The 21861-nt window shown below is 37.3% G+C and overlaps 1 protein-coding gene across 4 annotated transcripts in view; it reads left to right on the top strand.

Moving 5' to 3' along the window:
* RBM25 (RNA binding motif protein 25) overlaps positions 1–19386 on the top strand; it is a 35086-nt gene extending 15700 nt beyond the window's left edge. The window contains exons 6-19 of one of the 4 annotated variants that reach the window (XR_012831118.1): positions 1307–1489; positions 3710–3763; positions 4015–4098; positions 7677–7957; positions 8883–9099; positions 9428–9517; positions 11176–11249; positions 11972–12122; positions 12466–12790; positions 13825–14099; positions 14547–14645; positions 15951–15998; positions 17096–17910; positions 19360–19386. Coding sequence is in view for 3 of the 4 variants with exons in the window: in XM_075712098.1 (XP_075568213.1) it covers positions 1307–1489; positions 3710–3763; positions 4015–4098; positions 7677–7957; positions 8883–9099; positions 9428–9517; positions 11176–11249; positions 11972–12122; positions 12466–12790; positions 13825–14099; positions 14547–14645; positions 15951–15998; positions 17096–17188 (1974 nt within the window). In the remaining variant the exon portion in view is untranslated. Of the gene's footprint in view, positions 1–1306; positions 1490–3709; positions 3764–4014; positions 4099–7676; positions 7958–8882; positions 9100–9427; positions 9518–11175; positions 11250–11971; positions 12123–12465; positions 12791–13824; positions 14100–14546; positions 14646–15950; positions 15999–17095; positions 18753–19359 lie in introns of those variants that run through there. The other 3 variants (XM_075712098.1, XM_075712097.1, XM_075712096.1) reach the window with 3 other exon arrangements.
* Positions 19387–21861: the final 2475 nt, after the last annotated feature.

The following is a 21861-nucleotide window of genomic DNA, read 5'->3' as shown; positions in this document are numbered from 1 at the left end:
GCAACAGTATGTGTTGATTCTGTTGAACTGTAGGGTGAGATTAGCTCCAAATAGTTTTTTTTTTTGTTTGTTTGTGGTGGTGCAAAGAAAGGCTGTGAATTGCCAAGGAAAAATGATGAAACGTATTGCAATCATACTGCTTGTGGTTCTTTTCATACCATCATTGGTGTGCTGGTGCCCTTCAGATCCAAAAGTTGCAACTTTTTTTCTTTAATAAGAAATCAAATGTGTACACTACAACACAATTTCTTGCAGAGACACACCAAGCAAACCTTTCTCTAATTAGCTCCTCTCCCTGATCACTTGTCCCTGGACCTCTTCAATTCCACTCCCTGTCACTGCCTTCTAGCTCTTTTCAGCCTGCTCCTCCTTGGCCTGGCAGTCTCTTCAGCTCCAACTGAATCCTCCCTTCCCCCTCATTCTTAGCTGCTGCTCCATCAGACCCTTCCCTCCCCCTCACTCCACCCACCACCTATCGCTTGACGGGATACCCAGCTGGATTCTCAGGTGAGATTCCATTTTTTTAAAAGATTCAGGGGATCAACAGGTGGGCTACCTTGCTCAGTATGCAGATCGCTGTTCTACCCTTTCATGTAACATTTAGTGAAATGCACTTCTGTGTGTGTGTTTCCTTTCCTCCCTACAAGATGGAAAGGGCAAAAACATGAGGAACTACAAAGTAATTGATCAACAATAAGAAAATGTTTGCTGTGCAAGGAATGTTTTCCCTAACAATGTTTCTTTACTGTAGTTCTCCCATTGTAAGTTGCAGCTTGAAAGTTACAGGTAGACATTTGTATTGCATGGCACTTAAGTAGAAGGCTTTGAGGAACTGCTGTTGAAATGACTTGAAGTCCTGGAGGATACAAGGCAGAAACTTTTGACCAAGAGCTGGACTCTAGTGATTGCCTTTCTGTGAGCGTGCGTGCGCTTTCTCTTTTCCTGTCTACCACCTTAATCACTGTTTATCTGTTCTATTTTATTATGCAATCCTACACTTGCTCTCTGCAGCCATTCCACATGTGAAACTATGTGGTCCCTATGGTATTGCCAGTGTGAAAAGATCTGACTGCAGTTGATAACTACTTCTAGGTGGTTTGGTTTTTGTGGGGTTTTGGGGTGGTTTGGTTTTTGGTAGGTTGGTTTTTTTGGTTGGTTTGTTTTGGTTGTGGGTGTTTTTTGGGTTGTTTTTTTTTTTAAGTAAATGCTGTAGGGGCATGAATGTGATGATCAAAGGTGAACTTCTGAAATAAAACTAATGTTATTCTCAATTTGCTGATTCCGTTACTTTGCAATTTTTCCTTAGAACTCCAGACCAGAGACGACAAATGATGACGATGAAGCACTGGATGAGGAAACGAAGAGAAGAGATCAGATAATTAAAGGGGCCATTGAAGTCTTAATACGAGAATATTCCAGCGAGCTCAATGCCCCCTCCCAGGAATCTGACTCTCACCCCAGGAAGAAGAAAAAGGAAAAGAAGGAGGACGTATGTGTTTTGATTTTGGACAAAACAGATTTTTCTTCAACTCACCTTTATATAATGGCCAAACTTTGTGCAAATACTTTAAACCTAAACTTCTGATGAGAAAACAAATCAACAAGCATTGATGTCAGCAGCAGTTTCATTTTTTTAAGATGAAAGCTAGTCAGTTATAGACACCATCCCTTCAGGATGGTTTAGGCATCTAAGCACCTAGACTTCTTGGAACAACAGGTTTGAATCTGGGCAGGATTGAACCGACCTTTCATCCCTCTGAAGGTGGAAATACTGAATTTAGTGCAGTTTAGTCTGTATGTGCATGTAGGGTTTTTAAGATGAGAACTTAAACAACTGTAAAGAGTTCCTGCATACTGTCTTATTTCCATTGAAAGATGTCAGGGCGCTTTTGTAATGGCAGGAAATTGCTTTGGTAGTTTTTGACAAAATTCTTCTCTCTGCTTATAGTATGCATTCTTGTAGTGTGCCTTGATCCAGCTGGTTGCAGCTGTCTCTCCCGATGTGGAAGCACTTCATTAGTTGTAAATATGTGTACCTCACAAACCTTGGAGGGATCCTTCAGGGATGAAAGGCATATTGTAATCTTCCTGCCTTACAAAATCACTTTTACACGCACATCTCAATTTTGGCTGGATTTGATCAGCTGGTTTTCATATATTGTGTAATGCAAAAAAAAAAAAACCCTGTTAAGCAGGAATGAATGTTCTGGTTTAGACCTGCTTCTGTGGATGACCTTTTTATGGATTAAAACAAACTGGAGAAGGGGGAATAAGAATGAGCAAACTCAGACTTAGCTTTTTCAGCCAAGTTTCTAACCCTGGGAAAACGGGCTTTCACACCTACCATTCTGCACCTAATATGAAAGATATTGGAAAATTGCTTGACCAAGATTTTTACCCACTTAAGTCTTCTGCAAAGTACCTATTCCAAGACAATAATGCAGATTCAAATGCTTGTGGAGCTTAACTGTGGTGCAAGAAACAACATCTCCCTCAGGGAGCAAGTATGTCTTCCCCACAACATTGTTAGCCATGGCTGACCTGAGGTATAAGAGTGCTGAGCTGAGAATTTGTTTTTCTTTTCTCTCCCTCCCTTTGGGAGAAGATGCTTTCTTGGATGAGAATTTACAAATGAGTCACTGTCTAATGCTATCAGCTGTATTTTTTGTTACAAGCATTGTTACAATGTGTATTGTCCTGTGGGTACATATATATATATATGGCCATGAATAATGCCAGGTAGTTAAACATTGTAAGAGACCGTTGCAGTCTTGGAAGAGCTGGGTGCTGAGGATGTCCCTGGGACAGAGGGATATTCTGCTAGCTCTGTATGATGTAGAATTTGGGCAATCTGAGCTAGTCAAGTAGACAAATAAGCTCTTTTTAAATACATAGCGCGTGTGGGTTGAAATTATACCCCATCATCCCTCCCATACTGAGAAGGAGGAAAAGAAACTTGGAAGCTGCCATCTTTGGCCTGTGTGGATAGAGGTGGGAGTGAAGAGGTGGTCCTAGCTCGTTGCTCTCTTGTCCTTAAAGGAGAGGGGAGAGAAGGACTGTGGAGGGTGGGGGGGAAAGGGAAGATGGATTGAGATACATGGCGGGCGGAGGGGGGGGGTGGGAACACTCGCCAGCTTTGGGGCTGTTGTCCCCTGAAGGTCTTGGTGTGAAGATGACTCCCGCTGGTGTTAGCAGCAGAGTCTGTTGTTAGTTCTTCTGGATGAAGGCATGACTGATGTGGGGGAGTTGCAAATGTGTGTGGGGAACTGAGAGTGAGTGGAATCTGGTTTTCAATTTCAAGCACGGGGGAACCTCGCTAATTCGCACTAACTATTAGTTAGTAGGTGCAATCTACCAAATTTTGCGAATTAGCGAGTAAATAAAATCAAGACATACCCACTGCAAATATACTGATCATTTATATTGGCAAGTGTAGCTTAGTCTTGTTTATGATGCTACCATAGTGTACTAATATCCTGTAGTATACCTGTAATTCAGTGAAGTCTTACTAATACGAGACCTCACTACATATTTTAAGTAGTTCAGAGAAGGGAGAATTAGCGAGGTTCTTCTGTAATTTTGTTGAATCAAAGAAATGAGATCACAGCAATACAATATTGCTTTGTAGTACAAACATACAAAACATTGTTTTTCAGAGTAGTGTGCAATCTATTTTTAAAAAAAAAAATCTCCGTGGATTTTTCCGCAGATTTTCCGCAGATTTCCAGTGGCCCCACTGATACCTTATCCACTCATCACCAAGGTTCGTTTACATTGTAGGCTTTGACAATGACTATGTTTACTGCTAGTTGCCAGATTTGTGACTCTTGTCCATCTGATTTTTTTTTTTTTTCACTCATTAACATCAGACTGTCAGGTTTGGTACTGCAGAAGGACTTTATTTATCTCTTGCAAGACTGGTTGAAAACTTCTAACCTTCAGCTTTTCTCTTGTTCTCCCATGTCTGTACAGATGGCTCTTAATGTTTTTCCTCCTGTCCCCCTTGTTTTTTAGGAGGATATAAATGCTATAGAAATGGAGGAAGACAAAAGAGACCTGATATCGAGAGAGATCAGTAAATTCAGAGACACACACAAGGTAGTATTCTTGTTTTTGCACTTGATACAAATTAGGCTTTTTCAAAATCCAAAAAACCACTATTATAAAATTTAGCATTATGTTGCAATATCACTTAAAATTATGTTTATATTAGGTTTAATATACATATAGTTCTTTACAAGTCAAAAAAAGACAACTACCACGTTAAAGTGGCCCTTGACATCTTTATGCTAAGACTTTGATTGCTACTGAGTATTTTGCAGTCTTCTCACTTTAACATGAATAAAGGCAACTTAAGTTTCTACACATACATTAAGTCAAGATATTTATAACTAAAGGCTAAACGGGGCTGCAGTATAAGACATACACTTGAGTGTGTTTCTGTAGGTAGATTTGTAACATAATCCAAGATTTTATGAAGAGTTGAAACTTGAATTAAATTTAAGTCTTTTATTTTAATAGTTCTAAGTTAAGAGTGGGGGAAGATTAAAACTAGGTCAGTGGTTACCAGACTTACCAAACTTTAGATGCATGGAAGAACTGTAAATTCCCATAAAGCTAATCTATTCATTGACCCCCACCATTATGATAGAGATCATATGGTGACTAATGCAAGATGAAACTCACAGCTTGGAAAGTAACATGGAATAGGATGTAAGTATGAGCTTCTGTTTTTTATTATACTTATGGATGCCCCCTCAGAAAAATATGCAAAGGGGTAACTGGCTTGGAAACATTTGTGCACATCAAGTCCCACCTCAGGGTTCCCACTTACAGAAGTTTCCACTAATGCTAGTGCATCTGTGAATGTTTCTGCTTTGGAAAATGATACTTGCGGATAGTAAAGCACAACTATGCATGTAATGTTCTTATTTTAATGTTTAGCTTAAAGTTGGTATTATTTTTTCCCCAATAAGACTGGAATGGTCCTTGGCCTAGGGAAGTATCAGCAAGCTCCTCTTTTGAGCACACATTTTTATTTCAAAATACCCCCAAATCAGCGTTAAAGAAAATGTTGAAGGTACAGCAAGGTGAAGTATGCCTGCATTATTCAGCTTTACCACATGCAGTCACTGGGGATGGTACCATGTCTTCACGCAACTGTATCAATGTAAACACAAGTGACTACACATTGTTGTATGTACACATACTCAGTTTTTCTGTGACTGAAGTTGTCGGTGATAAAACCCTGGGGAAAAATTCTAGAAGAAATCATCTGGAGAAGCTCAGCAATTGAACGTGAAACTGGTCAGTGGTGAGACTTCAGTAGAATTGTGTTCAATTCCAAGCCCCAAGTCATCACTGGTACTAAGATGCAAACAAGTAATAAGTTTAAAAAAAAACCAAACCAACAAAACAAAAACCATGCTTCATTGTTTCAGAAGCTGTTGGGCATTTTACTGCCTTTAATCTGTATTATTGGGGGGGCTATTTTGGGTTTCTTAACATTAAAAATCAACTGAAAGTAGTCATTGTGTATATTGGATACGTTTAAAAGGGGCTGTTGAATCTTTAGCAGCTGGCTAGTGAGCACAGTGAACCTTTGCATGTTTTTGGTATGAGTTTTATAAAACAATAACCACAGACTGTCAGGGTATCAGCATTGCAGGGGGCGTCCATTTACAGCACGGACGAGTCTGAAGAGAGCTCAAGGTAAGATTTTAAATTCTTCTACCTGTTCATTTCTGTTCATTACTTCAATTTATCTGATACCGTTCCCATCCCATTACCCTTTCAGATCCTCTTATTTAGGCTGATAGAAGTTGTTGAGGTCAGATTTTCATTACACAATAGACCAATTTATTTTTTCAATTGGATTTTAAGAAAGCGGACCTACAAAGTGGATTTTAATACACCAAGACTTGTGTGTGTGTATATTTACACTTGTGTGACTATAATACAAAAAACAAACAAACAAAAAAACCCACTCTCTTGAGAAATTTCATCATGAACAAAGTTTTTGAGAGTGGCAAAAAAGCAGGAGTTCAAGCAAAGAAATTTCTATTGGAACATCTAAGATAACTTGTAAGTATCAACCACTTCAGTATGTAAACTTTTCTTTAAAAGTATATGAAATTTGAGGTAAGTTGGATTTTTAAAGGTTGACAACCTAGTTTAACATCTGACCGTACTGAGGTTTAACACTTTAAAGCTCCTGTAAAATACAATCCTTTAGAAACTGGTTTTCAGCCCAGTGTGTATTGTAGAATCTAAGTTTTTGGTTTCTCATATCAGTTTTCTACCAATTCCTACCATTTTTAGTCCCTTTTTCCTTTTGTGATTTCAATGTATCCAACATTGGTTTGCCTGTATTGTGCTATCAATGCAGCATAGTTTTACTGGATACATTAATCACTAGTGAATTAGCTTTATTTCTGTAATCCTTTGTCGGTTCTCTGGTCCCTGTGCCTATGGCAGAAGAACACTTACCAGGTAAGATTGCTTTTTAAAGTTGTCTTAAATGCTTTGTTTAAAAGAAAAGAAAAAAAAAACACAGAGAAAATGCTGTTTCATTGTTCCAGTTTTTAATTTCATTTCAGTGATGGTAAATGTGGAGCCAAAGGGGATAAACTTGTTTATTCTGCTCAATATTTGTTTCAAAAAAGTGGTATTCTGGCATCCATCAGGTTGAAATTTGGTATATTTGGTTGTTATTTGGTATATTTGTGAACCGTGTACTTGCTCTTCCTCCCAGAAACATAGCTTATAGGCAAGGTTAATCCAGTGTTGGCGGTCCATGTCCTAGCACAGCATCTGTAAGTTAACACATAACAATTGCTTCCAAGGATGGATTTATCTATCATTCTGTTGATGTATTTTCTATTGTCTTATAGGAATTCTGGTTATAGGAACTGTTTCTAATTGAAAAAAAAAAAAGTGGCAATTTTGTACAATTTTTAGTAAAACTGTAGCAGGTAACCCTTTAGTTTCTGTGTTTGAAAAGAGCTATTTCCAACCTTTTTTTTAACTGTCTCCATCTTGCAGTGGTGGAAGTTAAGGATTCCATTCTGCAGAGTCCAGTTCTTACCAATGAACTGTTAGAACTTTTTTAGGGAGGGAAAAGGGGAAAGGTTGCAGCTCTCTTCACTGTTTAACCACATGTACCACGTGTAAGTGGATAAATTTCTTTACCCAAGTTTTCATATAGGACAGTTTTGGTCTGCCAAGACTTTTTGGGAAACAACTCACTGCCCCAGTAAGCATTCCACTGAAATATATTTTCCTAGTTGAACAGAATTAATTTTATCAGCTAGAAGTTCACTTTGCTTATACCCAAGTGGCTTGTAGGGCCAATGGAATTTGTGGCCCACCTGAATCATGACTGGCAGTGCACTGTGTATGTGCAGTTTAGTCAGCTTATAATACGAGGCCAGCCCTACTCTGCTAAGGTTGGAGATTGCTGGTCTGTGTAGATCTATGCTTTTGCACGAAGCTTAGTCTTGTGATTGCTGCATTTTGATTTCATACTTATGAGTTCCAAAAAATACCCACCAAACCCTATTTTAAAGTCAGTGGCGGTTTTGGTATTTCCATTACCAGCCTTGTGTGTTGCGCCGGGAATATCCAGTTCCTATAACTACAGAATTAACTATGAAAGTTCTCTTGTTGGTTTTTAGAAACTGGAGGAGGAAAAAGGCAAAAAGGAGAAAGAAAGACAGGAAATTGAAAAAGAACGCAGAGAAAGAGAAAGGGAACGGGAGCGTGAACGAGAAAGGAGGGAGCGTGAAAGAGAGAGGGAGCGTGAACGAGAGAAGGAGAAGGAACGGGAGCGTGAACGAGAGCGAGATAGGGATCGTGACCGAACCAAGGACCGAGACAGAGACCGCGAACGAGACCGAGATCGTGACAGAGATCGTGAAAGGAGTTCAGATCGCAACAAGGATCGGAGCAGATCAAGGTAAATGCTCTTGAGTTGCTATTTATTTCAGTTTTTCCTGGTGCTGTTTACTAAGTGTGTATAGTTCAGCAGGTCAGCTGCCATTCAAAACAGAATGGTCCTTTTGGAAGATCAGAATAAAAACAGGAAATCAAAATTTTAGGAAATGTTGTATTTACAGAAATTGGAAGAGTATTTGAGTCCCTCCACAGCACAGGAATATAAAGACTGCGATATGCAGTAAGCAGCCACCCAGCCATGACTTGAGCATACTGGTTTTATCTCAAATCTCTCTTACTTTTTCATGGGTAGCTTTATTCCTACTTGAGGTTCTTTTATGTCTGCAGTATCTTAGATTAAGTAGGTTTTACCTTTTCCTTTGTTATGTGGGGTTTATTTTGGTTTTTTGGTTGGTTTTTTTTTGTTTTGGTTTTGAGGGTTTTTTGCAATAAAAGCAAGGGGTTTCCTCTTTCAGTCTTAAACTGTGACTATGTCAGGCTCTAGATGTTGCGTTTTCCCTCTTCACCATAGAAAGAATAGTTGTTTCACTTTAAATCATCTTGTCGGTAGGGTTCAAGTTGTCTGTAAGCCATGTAAACGTGAAGAATTTATTAAGCATACCCTTTATTTGTGGGGTTTGTAGTTGTCACTTATTTATCGAGAACTACTAACACAGTTTGGTAAGAATTGCCATGTGCTCATGCTTAGTTTCAGTAAATACCACTATTTAATGGTTAGTGCTCAAAGAACTACTTTTACATAAATGGGTTTTTGAATATATTAGAAGTATTGATTTATGCCCATTGTTATATCAGCTAATCATCTTGTACAATTGCAGAAGAAGAATAACTTGCAAGATGTTACAGTGCATTACGCATTTGAAGTTAAATCATTTGATAGAATGGAGAGGAAGGCTCTATACTTAACTTTGGACTTTTTCCTTCAGAGAAAAAAGCAGAGACAGGGAAAGAGAACGGGAACGAGAAAGAGAACGGGAACGAGAGAGGGAAAGAGAACGAGAGCGGGAACGGGAAAGGGAACGCGAGCGGGAACGAGAACGGGAGAAGGATAAGAAGAGAGACCGAGAAGAAGATGAAGAAGATGCCTACGAACGCCGAAAACTAGAGAGGAAACTGCGGGAAAAAGAAGCTGCATATCAGGAGGTAGGTTGGGATTTTTAAGGTTCCTTTAAGGAAAAACTTGTTTCTCAGGTGTTATAATAAGTCTTCTACTATAAAATATGTCACTCCTTCTCCCTCTCCTTTTCCTAAATACATTTTTAATCCTTTGACTACATGAATTGGGGCAGAGTATGTAAGTCACTGTCAGAGCAACTTTGGACTTCTTATTCCAGCGTTTTAAATTATAAATAAATAATTTGCTTAGTTTTAATGCAGTTGGTTTTGAACAATAATCCAAACCAACTTCAAAGTAGTACCACTGTTCATAACGTTCTTGAGATGAGTGTGTGTGGTTTTTCTTCTGTTACAGCGTCTTAAAAACTGGGAAATCAGAGAACGGAAGAAAAGTCGAGAATATGAAAAAGAGGCTGAAAGGGAAGAAGAAAGAAGAAGGGAAATGGTAAGGCTTATAGTTTTACTTGTAACTTTTCCACCTCATTCTTTGTGTCCCATTTAGAATGGAACATTCTACTGCTACCTTTATGGATAGTGATAGAACTCTTATTTTGTATAAGCACCATGTATGTTTTTATTAAAAAAAAAAAGTTAATAGGCTTGAAACAGAGGATATCTAATAAATGAAAGTACTACTGAGAGTCTGGAAAACAAAGGCTTGGTCTTGTGAAGGCAAAAGAATGAGAAGTAGGCAGCTGCAAAATACTGTGGTTTGATCATCAGACACTATTACATCTGTAACCTGTATTTGTGTCAGATTTGTAGCAAAACCTACTATATATTCTACATCATGCCGGTGGAACTAGACCAGTCTTTTTACTTCCAACCTGCTCATGTGCCTGAACTTTCTATAATATATGATACAATATTCTGTAATATATCTAAGCACTTTGTAAATTTCTGTCTTTAGTTCATTAGTTGTGAAATTACCACAGTTTTCAATGTAATGCTTGGAAGTTTTGTCTGAAAAGACACCTTTGGAAGATAGATACTTCTGTAATCTCATAGTGTTGTGCTAAAGTGTAAAGAAGTTATTTTAAATTGTGGTGGTGTTACTTCACTTCATAAATCTCCCAGAGAAGGAGAGAAGATATGAGAGAGTTCCAGGTAGAAGATGGATTGGGAATTGCTTCAAAGCAAAATATGCAGAGACACAGGGAAAAAAAAAGAAAATCGGAAAATACATTGTTTTATGTGGAATCTAATTTCCCTCCCTAAATGTTTGAGAGGGGAAAAAAAATGTTTGAGAATGACTCAAGGATATTTTCTGTTCATGATCCTCCTGGATACTGGCTATGGATGGCAGTTGTAAAGAGCAGTGTTAAATTTTGTCCTGAATTGACAACCATAATCGTAATTTGTTTCTTGAAGTCATTAGCATAGAATACCTTACTGTTGGTTTAAAGATATTGCTTAGATACAGGTTAGAATGTCCTAATTTATATTCTCCTTAAAAAACTGATTTTTTTTTTTTCTTTTTCGTTTTATCAGAGGCGGGGGAAAATATCCCCTTCGCCCCTTTCAGTTTTAGGTCTGTGCATTAATACAGTGCCACATGGTTTGGATTAGTAACACAGCAGGAGAGTGCTTATTGTAGAAGTATCTATTAGATTTGTTTCTGTGCATAACTAAATACTTTTTAAAAAGCACAGCTCTTGAAACTAAACAGTACTGACAAAATACACTTAAGCTGCCACGTTAAAATATCAAATACCAGACTTACAGATTTGAGGAACAGGAACTTTGATCCTCTTCTTTCGTGAGGTAAAAAAAAAGGGGGGGTATATTTAAAAGCACTTTGAAATGCTAATAACAGAACAGTAGCCTGCAAATCAGAGACAAGATCCCAGTGGACCTAATGGATGTGCTATCTGCTGTTGGACATGTGATAGCAAGTTGACAGATCCCTGGAAGAGGCTCCAATTCCAAAACCTTTCTATTTTCTGTCTGGAAAACTCTGTATTTTTAGTTTGAAGCATTGTAGATATTAAATTAACTTACTAATAATATTACTAAATTTTAAACTCTTGGAAAGAAAACGAGAAATTTTATAACATTACTTTCAATTAGTTAACCAATAACTTTGGTTTCAATTTCTTGCAGGCAAAAGAAGCCAAACGGTTAAAAGAATTCTTAGAAGATTATGATGATGACAGAGATGATCCAAAATACTACAGGTATGTCTTTGTATTGATTCCTAACAATAAAATCTTCACTGTTCATTTTAACACAATTGTAGGGTTTGTTGGCAGAGGCTTATGGAGTTTATATTTGAGTGATTATGTGGCGATGTAAGGGTAATATAATTATCTAAATTATTTCAGTGTCATTTGATAAGTACCAGAGGGAAAAGGGAAACTCCTTACTTGTTAATGCTTGGGAGTAGTTGCTCCTTCCTATCACTTAACTTGTGGGGGAGGCACAGCAGAGGTCAGTGTAATGCCACAATAAGGTGGTGGGGTCAGAGAGAAGGGATCAAGCAAGCCTCTAAAAAATTTCACTACAAGGAAGCTGTAAATTGTACGAAGAACAAGCTCGTTAACTCTGTAAAGGATGGGGAAGATCCTTTGGCATGAGACTAAAAAAAATTTGCATCAAAGTAATTCAGCAGAACTGGTTCTTGTCAACTAAAAACCTATAAAATAATTTGATCCTTTTTCTAAGAAGATTGGCAGTCACATTCTCTACATCTGCTTAATGTGATGGGGTAAATTCTGTATAGTAATGTAGGGAACTGGTATCTTAGATTCCTCTGTTACAAAAATAGAGGACACCAGATGCTCTTATGAATCATCTTTTCATTTAGTGGAAGATACATCTGTATCACGTATTTCTTGTATTGCGATACAAGGTTGTAATTGGAATGTTCTTTGAAGTACAAAATCCATATCTTTTGTAGGGGTAGTGCTCTTCAGAAGAGGCTACGAGACAGGGAGAAAGAGATGGAAGCTGATGAACGGGATAGGAAAAGGGAAAAGGAAGAATTAGAAGAAATTAGGCAGCGCCTTCTGGCAGAAGGACACCCAGATCCAGATGCAGAACTCCAGAGGGTAAGTAGCTGTTGGTCTGACAGGAAAAAAAAAGAGCCCTTGGTACTCTTGTGGTATTGAGCAAAATGGTGTAAGAGATCTGATACTTAGTATTTTCTCTGTTCACTTTTTCATAAAGAGAAGTCCACATAAGCCGTAAGAACACTGGAAACAAAAAATAACTTTCCAGATCTGTGTCTGGATGGAGTTCGAAAACAAATTTGTATTAATCAGTATTTCTGATTATAATGGCAGTAGTTGCATGTATTTGTTCATGACTAACAGACTTCTTTAAAAAAGATTCTTTTCAAACAGTGCTGGTTTTGAGAGAGCTTATTTTTGCTAATTGTCTGTTTCATTATAGATGGAGCAGGAGGCTGAGCGGCGTAGGCAGCCACAAATAAAACAAGAGCCAGAGTCTGAGGAGGAAGAGGAAGAAAAGGCAGAAAAAGAGGAAAAAAGAGAAGAACCAGAGGAAGAGGAGGAGGAGCCTGAACAAAAGCCCTGCCTTAAACCAACTTTACGACCCATCAGTTCTGCCCCATCTGTTTCTTCTGCTAGTGGAAATGCAACCCCTAACACACCTGGTGATGAATCTCCCTGTGGCATTATTATCCCTCATGAAAATTCACCTGATCAACAGCAGCCGGAGGAGCATCGGCCCAAAATAGGACTTAGCCTCAAATTGGGCAAGTTTACATTTTATTTTAATATTCCATATGGGATCAGAGTGAAAAAAAATGCCAAGCTGAGCAGCCACACAGTTTTCCAAATATATTGTATGTTTTAACATATTTATATCAAGTTCTTGTTATCCAGATGCTGTGCTTGATTTCTTCTATCCAGAAGATATCTTTTATAGATCTCTCTTCTTCCAAAATCTGGATGGGAAAAAGGGAGGGAAGTTTTGGCATACTCAAGGCTTAATTTTTTTAGGAATGCTCTAAGCTGGGATTAGTTATTTCCATGTGCTTTTTCAGCTTAATGGATCTCTAAATACCTCTTTTAAAACTCATTGCTACTTTTCATTGATGTAAGTATATGTTAGATTTAAGCCCTAGATACTACTTATGTTTATTCACAAAGACCCTTTTAAAAGAAGAAAACTGAAAATTAGATTATTTTTCCTTCCTCTTAAAGTAGCACAATGAATTGATGACAGTTGCTAGTTGAACATGAGTGTAGAGTTCCTTAGTACTTCAGCAATTTCCTGGTGTTTTTAAAAAAATTTTATTCTGAGCAGCAGAACTAAGGATAATTTGTATTCCTGAAGGTTTGTATATTTATTATTTATTATTTTGATTAAATTATACTGGGGCTGCAGTTTGAACTCACACTGTTAGATCTTGAATGAGGAGAGGCTGTATGGTATTAGGCTAACTGATAAACACTTTTCCCACAGCTAGAATTCAATTGCAGCCTTTCATTTCTGTGCTCTGCCTCTGCTAAGGTTTGAACTCATGCTAGTCCTCCCTCAGTGAAGGTGCTAATTGGTTTCAGGGCAGAGAAAGATGACCCTATTTTTCAAAAATCTTGAACAAACTCAGTTTGAAATTTTTACCTCTTGCCATTTTTATAACAGAGTTTAAGAGATTAAAACACTGATGTTAGACATTCACAGACATTTATATAACATATAAACTTACATTCCTCAAGAAATGTGTGAAGAGCAAACTAGCTTCACTTGCAGTTGATGAATGTTATTCTGTCTTTTGGGTGGTAGGTGCCTGCAATAGTCCTAATCAGCCTAATGCTGTAAAAAGGAAGAAGCTTGCTGTGGATAGTGTTTTCAATAAATTTGATGATGAAGACAGTGATGATGTGCCTCGGAAAAGGAAACTTGTCCCCCTGGATTATGGGGAAGAAGATAAAAGCAATATCAAAGGAAGTGTCAATACAGAAGAAAAACGCAAACATATTAAGAGTCTCATTGAGAAGATTCCCACAGCAAAACCAGAGCTCTTTGCTTATCCTCTTGACTGGTCAATTGTGGATTCAGTAAGTTGATTTCTTTTAACCATTCACAAAAAAGCATAAGTTTTCCAAACAAACCTTGGAAGTGAGTAGAAAATCAGTGTTCCTGGGACCCCAGTGGATTGGAGCATCATTATCAAATGGAACCAAACTTGAGTACTGTATTTCTTGTCCATATATAATACTTACTCTGAAGTATGCCTGCTTTTTTTTGTTTGGTCTCCTGAATTGTTCCTTCAAATTGTCTAGCAGTTTTATGGAAGGGAGAAAAAAGGTCTTGTAAAAACATGTTTGGCTGTCAGAAATACTTGTAGATGCCAAATCACTAAGGGTTATCTCATTGATAGCAAAATGTGTCTTTTGCTAAATAGTTGTTTGGATCTTCTAGCTGCCTATCTGGCAGTATTGTTTCAAGACAGTAAAGTTTATAGAAATTATGGTTTGTGATGTTGTTTTTTTTCCTTTTTCCAGACACTAATGGAACGTCGAATTAGACCGTGGATCAACAAGAAAATAATAGAATATATTGGAGAAGAAGAAGCCACGCTAGTTGACTTTGTTTGTTCTAAGGTTAATATCTTCCACTTCCTTTGTGAAGTCTGGGTTTTGCTCCCTATTTAAGCTGCAGCAATGACTGCAGTATCTGTATTTGAAGGCAGTCTGTTCTTAGCTTCTCTATAATCTGTGATATTGGTCAGCAGAGGCAGCTAGCGTACTTGGAATCAGTACATACCTTAATGTTTTACAAGTTACCTCCTTTAATGCTTATGCACAATATGTACATGCTAGATGCTCTCTGTTACCTGTTAGATAAACATACGGAACTGGATTGAAGAAATGAGCCGTTGACGAGAGCAGCTGTTTTAACTGATAGCTTTATCATTAAATTTCAGGTTAATATCTCATTGACCATTAACATTTTTAACTTAAAAATAGGATTTGTGTGAATTCAGGGGGGGAGAAAAAAAGTAGCTTGATTTTCCATACCTTTTTTTATTATTATTAATTAGATCAACTTCTTAAAAAGCTTTTTAGATGCTGTTGTTGCTTTAGTAGTAAGCAAATACAAAGGTTTTAGAGTTAGCATTAGAAATCATTCTGCTATACATTTTAGCCATTGCATGACTTGTTTATTCAGAATAGACTCTGTGTAGCTTCTTCCATCAAATTACAAACTAAATTCTAATAACTTGCCTTTAAATCTGTCACAACAACTCTATGCCTTCTAGTAAGGAATTTCAAAAACGCTTTTCAGCTTTCATGGTACTCGCATTCATAATGGCTTGTCTCAGTTTATCTTTTAGGGCTACTGCCTGAGAGGCAAAGCAAGTGATAGTCTTGTGGCACAGGTGGTTAGTAGAAAGTGAAAAGCAGAAGTTGAATATTTGCTAAGCTTAAATTATGTATGTAAAAAAAGTAAATGCCATTTTCTAGTATTGAAAGACAACTTGGTTCTGGGGAAAAAAAAAAATTAAACAGGCAGATGGAAAATTCAGTTATGAAGAGTGATACAAGGAGAATTTTGCCTTTGTCTTCTGTTAGGAATTCATTGTTGAAGGAAGGGGAGCTTATTCCTTAAATTAGGAGAGCTTAATTGGAGATGCAAGAATAGCCAGCAAATACAGGACCTGTTGAATCTCTGGAGCTTCCTGGAACTTGTTCCTTAGTAACTAGCCATAAATGAGCACTCAACTATGATGGAATCTGATGTAGTTTAGTACTAAGTTTTGCCCTGGCTCATACTGGGAACTAATGAACTGGAAATACTTTTTGCATGTACAAAGCATTCAAAATCCTTGAGAAGTGGGTCTTGTCTAAAGATGTTTATATTGTTTACTCTTGAGTTTTCAGTCTGAAAACATTTGTTTCTTCCAGGTTATGGCTCACAGCTCACCACAGAGCATACTGGATGATGTTGCCATGGTAAGCAGAAATCGTGTAACTGATATACCTTTTACATTATACTGAAGCTAACAGTCAATTGTGCAAAATAGTAGGAGTCCATAACAGAAATATTTGGTGTTCATAGAGCATGCATAGAAAAATTGCATTAGATATGAAAGCTGTTTTGATTAAACAGATCATGCTAGCACAGGCATGATTTTGCAGTTAACAGCATCTAGGTAGAAATTACTGATCCCTGTTCAGAATTTCTCAGTGTTCAGAAACATGGAACAAAGATTCTATCCCTAACAGTAGCGGTAAGACTCCACAATAACAGAACTATATCAGAAATACAAACTTTTGTTCATTCTCATTCTTGTAATTAGATTTTTATAATTAGTGGTTTAGTAGTTCTGTTCCTAATTAATGAGCAAAAGGTGTTTTTTCTCTAGAATGGTAAAAGCTCTTTTTTGCCTGGTGTTGGAAGAGAGAAACTTTATGAAATAATGCTACTGTTTCACCATGTTTTCATACACCGAAAGGTGAATAAAAACTCATCATTCACTCTCTACCAATAAGGAAACTTGGAGGCAAAGTTGGTAGGAGCCAGATTCATAGCAGAAGTTAGTAGGTTGTTCTTGGTGTGGCTAGTAGGTGACATGGGGAACTTCCTGAGAGATGTTGTACATGCTAAAAGTTTGCATGGATTCAAGAAAAGCCTGGATAATGAGTTCAAGGAAGAGAAATCAATTGAGGGATTACTTAATAAATATCCAAGGAAGTTCCAAGCTGAAAATGAGCAGAGACTAGGAGAGAATTAAGGGAAAATACCACATGTGTATGTCCTGTTCTTACATTCTTCCCAAGCCACTTTTGGAGACTAGGATACTGGTACTTCAATCTCTTAGTGCTGAACAGCTGCATTATACAAGTATATCATTAGAGCCTAGTCAAGTCAGGTGATAAGTGCAGGACAGGCAAATTCACTGAAGTTTTATCCAGTGCCTCACTCAAAGGCTTAGCTTGGATTACACTACCTCCACTTTGTAGTTCTGATGTGTCTAGAATTAGTCTTCATAACTGAATGCCTAACCTAAAAAATAATCTATAAAATGTCTTATGTTTGTTTCCTACAGGTACTAGATGAAGAAGCTGAAGTTTTCATAGTCAAAATGTGGAGGTTGTTGATATACGAGACAGAAGCAAAGAAGATTGGTCTAGTGAAATAAAGCACTCTCCTTGCTTCTAGGGTTCCATTTCTATTTTGGGCTTTTTATTTTCCCATCATTCAAAGACTTTGAATTTTCTCTGTTCTCAGAGACTTGAGACCTGTATTTTTTTATGTAGAAAATGTGAATTTTTTTGTCCTCTGCTCTGAGGCCCCCTTTACCCTTCTCGGTTAGTTATCTGAATCCTGCATTGGTTCTCTTTATAATTCACAAGGTACAATTACCGGTATGTTTTACAAGCTGCAGCTACTGTACATGCTCTCTGGTAATTTTGTTATGTTACTCTGATTCTTGTAAATATTAAGAAAAAAAAAAAAGCCTCTGTTTTGCAAAACATTTGCACTTAGTGTGGAACTATATCAGTTACAGATGAAGACATGATTTTACTGCAAATTTATCAATGCTTTTTTTTTTTTTTTTTTGCATTCTCTCTTTTAATTTAAGGAATGATCAGAATACAATTTACAAGTAAGTGGCTGGAGCTGCTTTCACAGAACAGCTTTGTGTGTTCATTTGGTCCCCTCATCTGACTCTAGAAAAGGAGACTTGTCATTCTGATGTGAGCCGGCAGTAGTCTTGGTACTTTGTTGCCCATTTAGGAATTACTAATGAAGCTGGGAACTTAATCTCCTGCAGATGCCCTGCTTCTTTCCTACAAAGTGCAAACTGCAGGAAGTTTTTTATTCTTTGCTCAGTTAAAACAAGAGCAGGACCTCAAATCAGTAAGTGCTATTTAATGTTTGGTTTTGTTTTGGTTTTTTTAAAAACCTAGGATATGTTCTGCTGAATTTCATTTTAGCCCTTCCCTATTATCCCTGCTGTCTCCAAAATAACCAGAAGGATTTTTTTTAAATGAAGTTATTTTTAAAAACTTTTTTTAGTATTTAGAAAAAATAAACACCTGTTTGGATGTAACTGACCATAGCAGTTGACAAAAACTAAATCATAAGTTTTCAAACAAAGCCAAAGTCTTGTTTTTATCCATACTGTTAAACTAGACCCAACTTTTGTGTTCTACTGTAAGCTGTCTGTTGTCCACAAAAAGAGGGTGATATTTTCCCGCCTTGTTTGTATGGTTTTTTTATAAATAGGCTGATATGGTATAAATGATGAGATGTACTGTAAACTGCATTTTTTATCTCATACCTGGGTAAGAAGAGAAATCGATAATGTGCTATGAGCTGTTCTGATTGCAGGAGGACTGTGTTCCAGGGAGCAAACTGTCTCAAAAACATTTTTAATTTTTAAACACAATTCTTAATAGCAAACAAATTAAGTAAAAGTGTTCCAGTATCTCTATATTGTATTTAACTGAAGGATACCCGTTGACCTGTTCAGAAAACATAACTATGACCTCGAGTTACTAGTTCTTTGTATCTGGAGAGGACACTTGAAAACACTGTTCTTAACAAACGGGATCGTGTAAAGGTTCCACCATGTAAATATTTCAGATATTAAAAATGTATATATTTGATTTAAGGGCTGACATTCTTTTGGAGTCTTGTGCAGCATGCAATTATATTTAACACTGCTTTCTGAATCAACAAGTGTTCACAAACTAGGGGTGGGTTTTTTAAAACTACCTCCTGCTTTATGTCAGGTGACTAGAAGCCTGCAAATGCAGATGTGATCCCATACGTTCTTTCTCATCCCTGTAATACTACACACCACAAAATGTTCTTTTTTAACTTGAAGTGTAATGCTCAGATGTTAATTTTATGTTGTGCTTGAGTTTGCATAAGAATGTTTTGTTACTTACATGCTGCAACCTTCCTCTTTTTTTTTTGCTGCAACTTGATGTTACCCTAAGAAATTACTTCTCCGTTCCTCTCAGTTTTGCATCAACATTTACCAAATTTCCCCAAACTCTAAATAAATTCAAAACTTGCTCTGTTTGTAGTAAATACAGAGAAGAGGGAGAGTGAATTTCATGAGTGCTTTTTGTCCTGCTAATATGGCATTCTCTCTCTGTCAGTAGCAGTAGTTAAACAAGACAAATGCATTGTAATGCCACTGTGTGATGGATTGCCTAACGTTCTTGTTGAGATTCTTTGGTGAAAGCTCAAGTTGTGAAACTTGAGCTTATTTTCTTCTACCCTACACTAAAGCTGTATATTCATCTATTATATTATTTATGCATCGGACTAAGTTTGTACTCTTCCTTTCCTAAGGAGACTGAAGGCATCTGGGTAAGGAAGACATCTAAAATATAAGCTGGAGTGTTAAACATCCAGGTAAATAAGTATTTAGAAGCAGTTGTGACATATTGAAAGGATTAATTTTGTAGAAGTTGAGGTTTTCTTCAGTAGTGGAAGGAGGAAGGAATGTTCACTATAGCTTCTCTGGCTTGGCTTATGCATATACTTCAATTTTCCTCTTTCAGAAGGCAAAATGTTGCTTTATAAAGTCACTTCTAGTGTTTACCTCTTACTCAAATTAGTGTTACTACTTCTCAGTGATAACTATATTTTGTGTCTGTGATGCTGGGGGGTATAACACAAATTACGTACTGCTGAGAGGTTCTTAATATAGAAAGTAACTTTCCTTTGTTAACTTTTTCTTTCAACACACAGTAGCAGAATTATTTCAAGATAAACTTGGAAAATTTGGGGTAGAAAAAGCATTTTTTGCCAACATTACACACTTTACTGTCTGAATATGCAATTTAATACACTATGTGTGTTATGTTAGTGAATGCACAGATAAGAGTACACTGAAAATGAGATCAATTAGCAAAGTGTGTGTTGCCACTGGGTGTTCAGTGCAGCATGCCATAATACGATCCATGCTGTGATGGAAAGGTACTTCAAAAGTTACACATAGTGCATGGGGGGGGGGGATATTTTTACAACTGCGTAACCGCCATTCAGTGTTACTCGGAATATGTGAGTACAAAATACAAAGTATCATTGTTTTCATTAGCATGCACTGAAAAGAAATGGGAAACCATGAACAAGTAAGATCTATTACTAAGAATTATATATTTTTATATTATTATTAATTTGGTAAGAGACTTTTTTTCTTCTTAGAATATTTAACATGTTCACATACTGATTTGGTCTTTATGATTTTAGGCGTTTCCTTCCTCATCTTTAAACCAGAGCCTGCACTAAAAATAACCATCTAGCTTAGATGATTGTGGCTCTAAATGTGGGCAGGGGGAAGGCCCCACACAGTTTAGTTTCTTACTGAATTCCTGTTTCTTACTACTAATACTTTCCTATTACTGAGTGGGAAGCATTAGACCTTTCATGCTTTTACTAAACAGACTTGCTAGATAGCTGCTTGCAGGAGCAGTATTTTAGAAAGTGGATACAATTAAAACTGGGAGCTGTTGGCTTCTATATTACAACAGGGTCACACTTCTTCATATTCTGTACATTTTCCTGAGTAGGAACATAGGATGTCATACATGCAGACTTACAAATTAGTACACAGTCATGCAGTGTGAGCAGTGTAAGGTATTGTTAATAGACGTCCTCATACATCAAACTGATATCAATAATACAAATAGAGAATAGTCTGCTACAGCTGTATGTCCACATTTGGGTGTTTTGGTTTTGGTGGGGGTTTTTTTTTGTTTGGTGTGGGGTTTTTTTTTTTGTTGTTGTTGTTGTTCCTCTTAAAATAACATGGTTTTATTTGGTTAATGGCTAGGCATCACTTTCAGTCTAAAAATGGCTTCTTTTTAAATGCCCTTCGTATGCATACGACCTACTGAAACTCGGTATTTGTGTCAAAATACTTATGTGAAGCCTAACTTTTATGTGTGATACTTTCATGCCACTTCATTTTCCCATAGACCTTCCTGTAGTATAGTCAAATACTGAAATACAACATCTGTTTTAAACATGGTCCCTCAGAGATTCTACTTTTTTTGTATTTAGAACGATTACATGTATCATAGCATTTCCTATATGTTAGTAACCCAATTAGGTTCTGCATTTTTAAAGAGGAATTGTGGATTACTCTTCAAATATCATGGATAGCGAGGTAAGTTTCAAGTTTGAAATTGCCTGCCTGCCTTTCTTCCACAAGCGAGTCGCAGCTCTACTAGAGGCTTCTTAAAAAGATGCCGCATTGACTTTTAGATTAAGTTGTAATACCGTTTTTATTTTGAAATGCAAAGATTCTTCCAAGTTATTTTCATAATGCTTAAGACCGGGTTACTAGCTTATTATATGACTTGAATTCAAAACCACCACGAAGCGTGTTTTCTCATAATACCCCTCTCTTTCCGAGGTAACATCTCCTAGCAGGTTAAACGGGACAAGCTCGAATTCCCTTGCGAGACCAGTCTTGGCGGAATTTTCAGAGGGCGCTCGCTCTCTGATAGCCGGCCAGCCTGCTCACCATCTGGGACTCTTTTTTTTTTTTTTTTTTTTTTTCCATAGAATCAAAGAATAATTTGGGTTGGAAGGGACCTTTAGAGGTCACCTAGCCCAACCCCCCTGCAGTGAGCAGGGACAGCTTTAACCAGATCAGGTTGCTCAGAGCCCCGTCCAACCTGACCTTGAATGTTGCCAGGGATGGGGCCTCCACTACCTCTCTGGGCAACCTGTTCCAGTGCTTCACCACCCTCATCGTAAAAAAATTTCTAACTAACTTCTTTCTTTATTTTTCCAGTTGCCATCCACTCGTCTCGACTTCGCCCTCCTGCTTAACGGCGAGCC

Source organism: Pelecanus crispus, chromosome 6 (genome assembly GCF_030463565.1).
Source record: "Pelecanus crispus isolate bPelCri1 chromosome 6, bPelCri1.pri, whole genome shotgun sequence".
NCBI classification, from domain to species: domain Eukaryota; kingdom Metazoa; phylum Chordata; class Aves; order Pelecaniformes; family Pelecanidae; genus Pelecanus; species Pelecanus crispus.
This window is presented reverse-complemented; position numbering and strand designations above follow the sequence as displayed.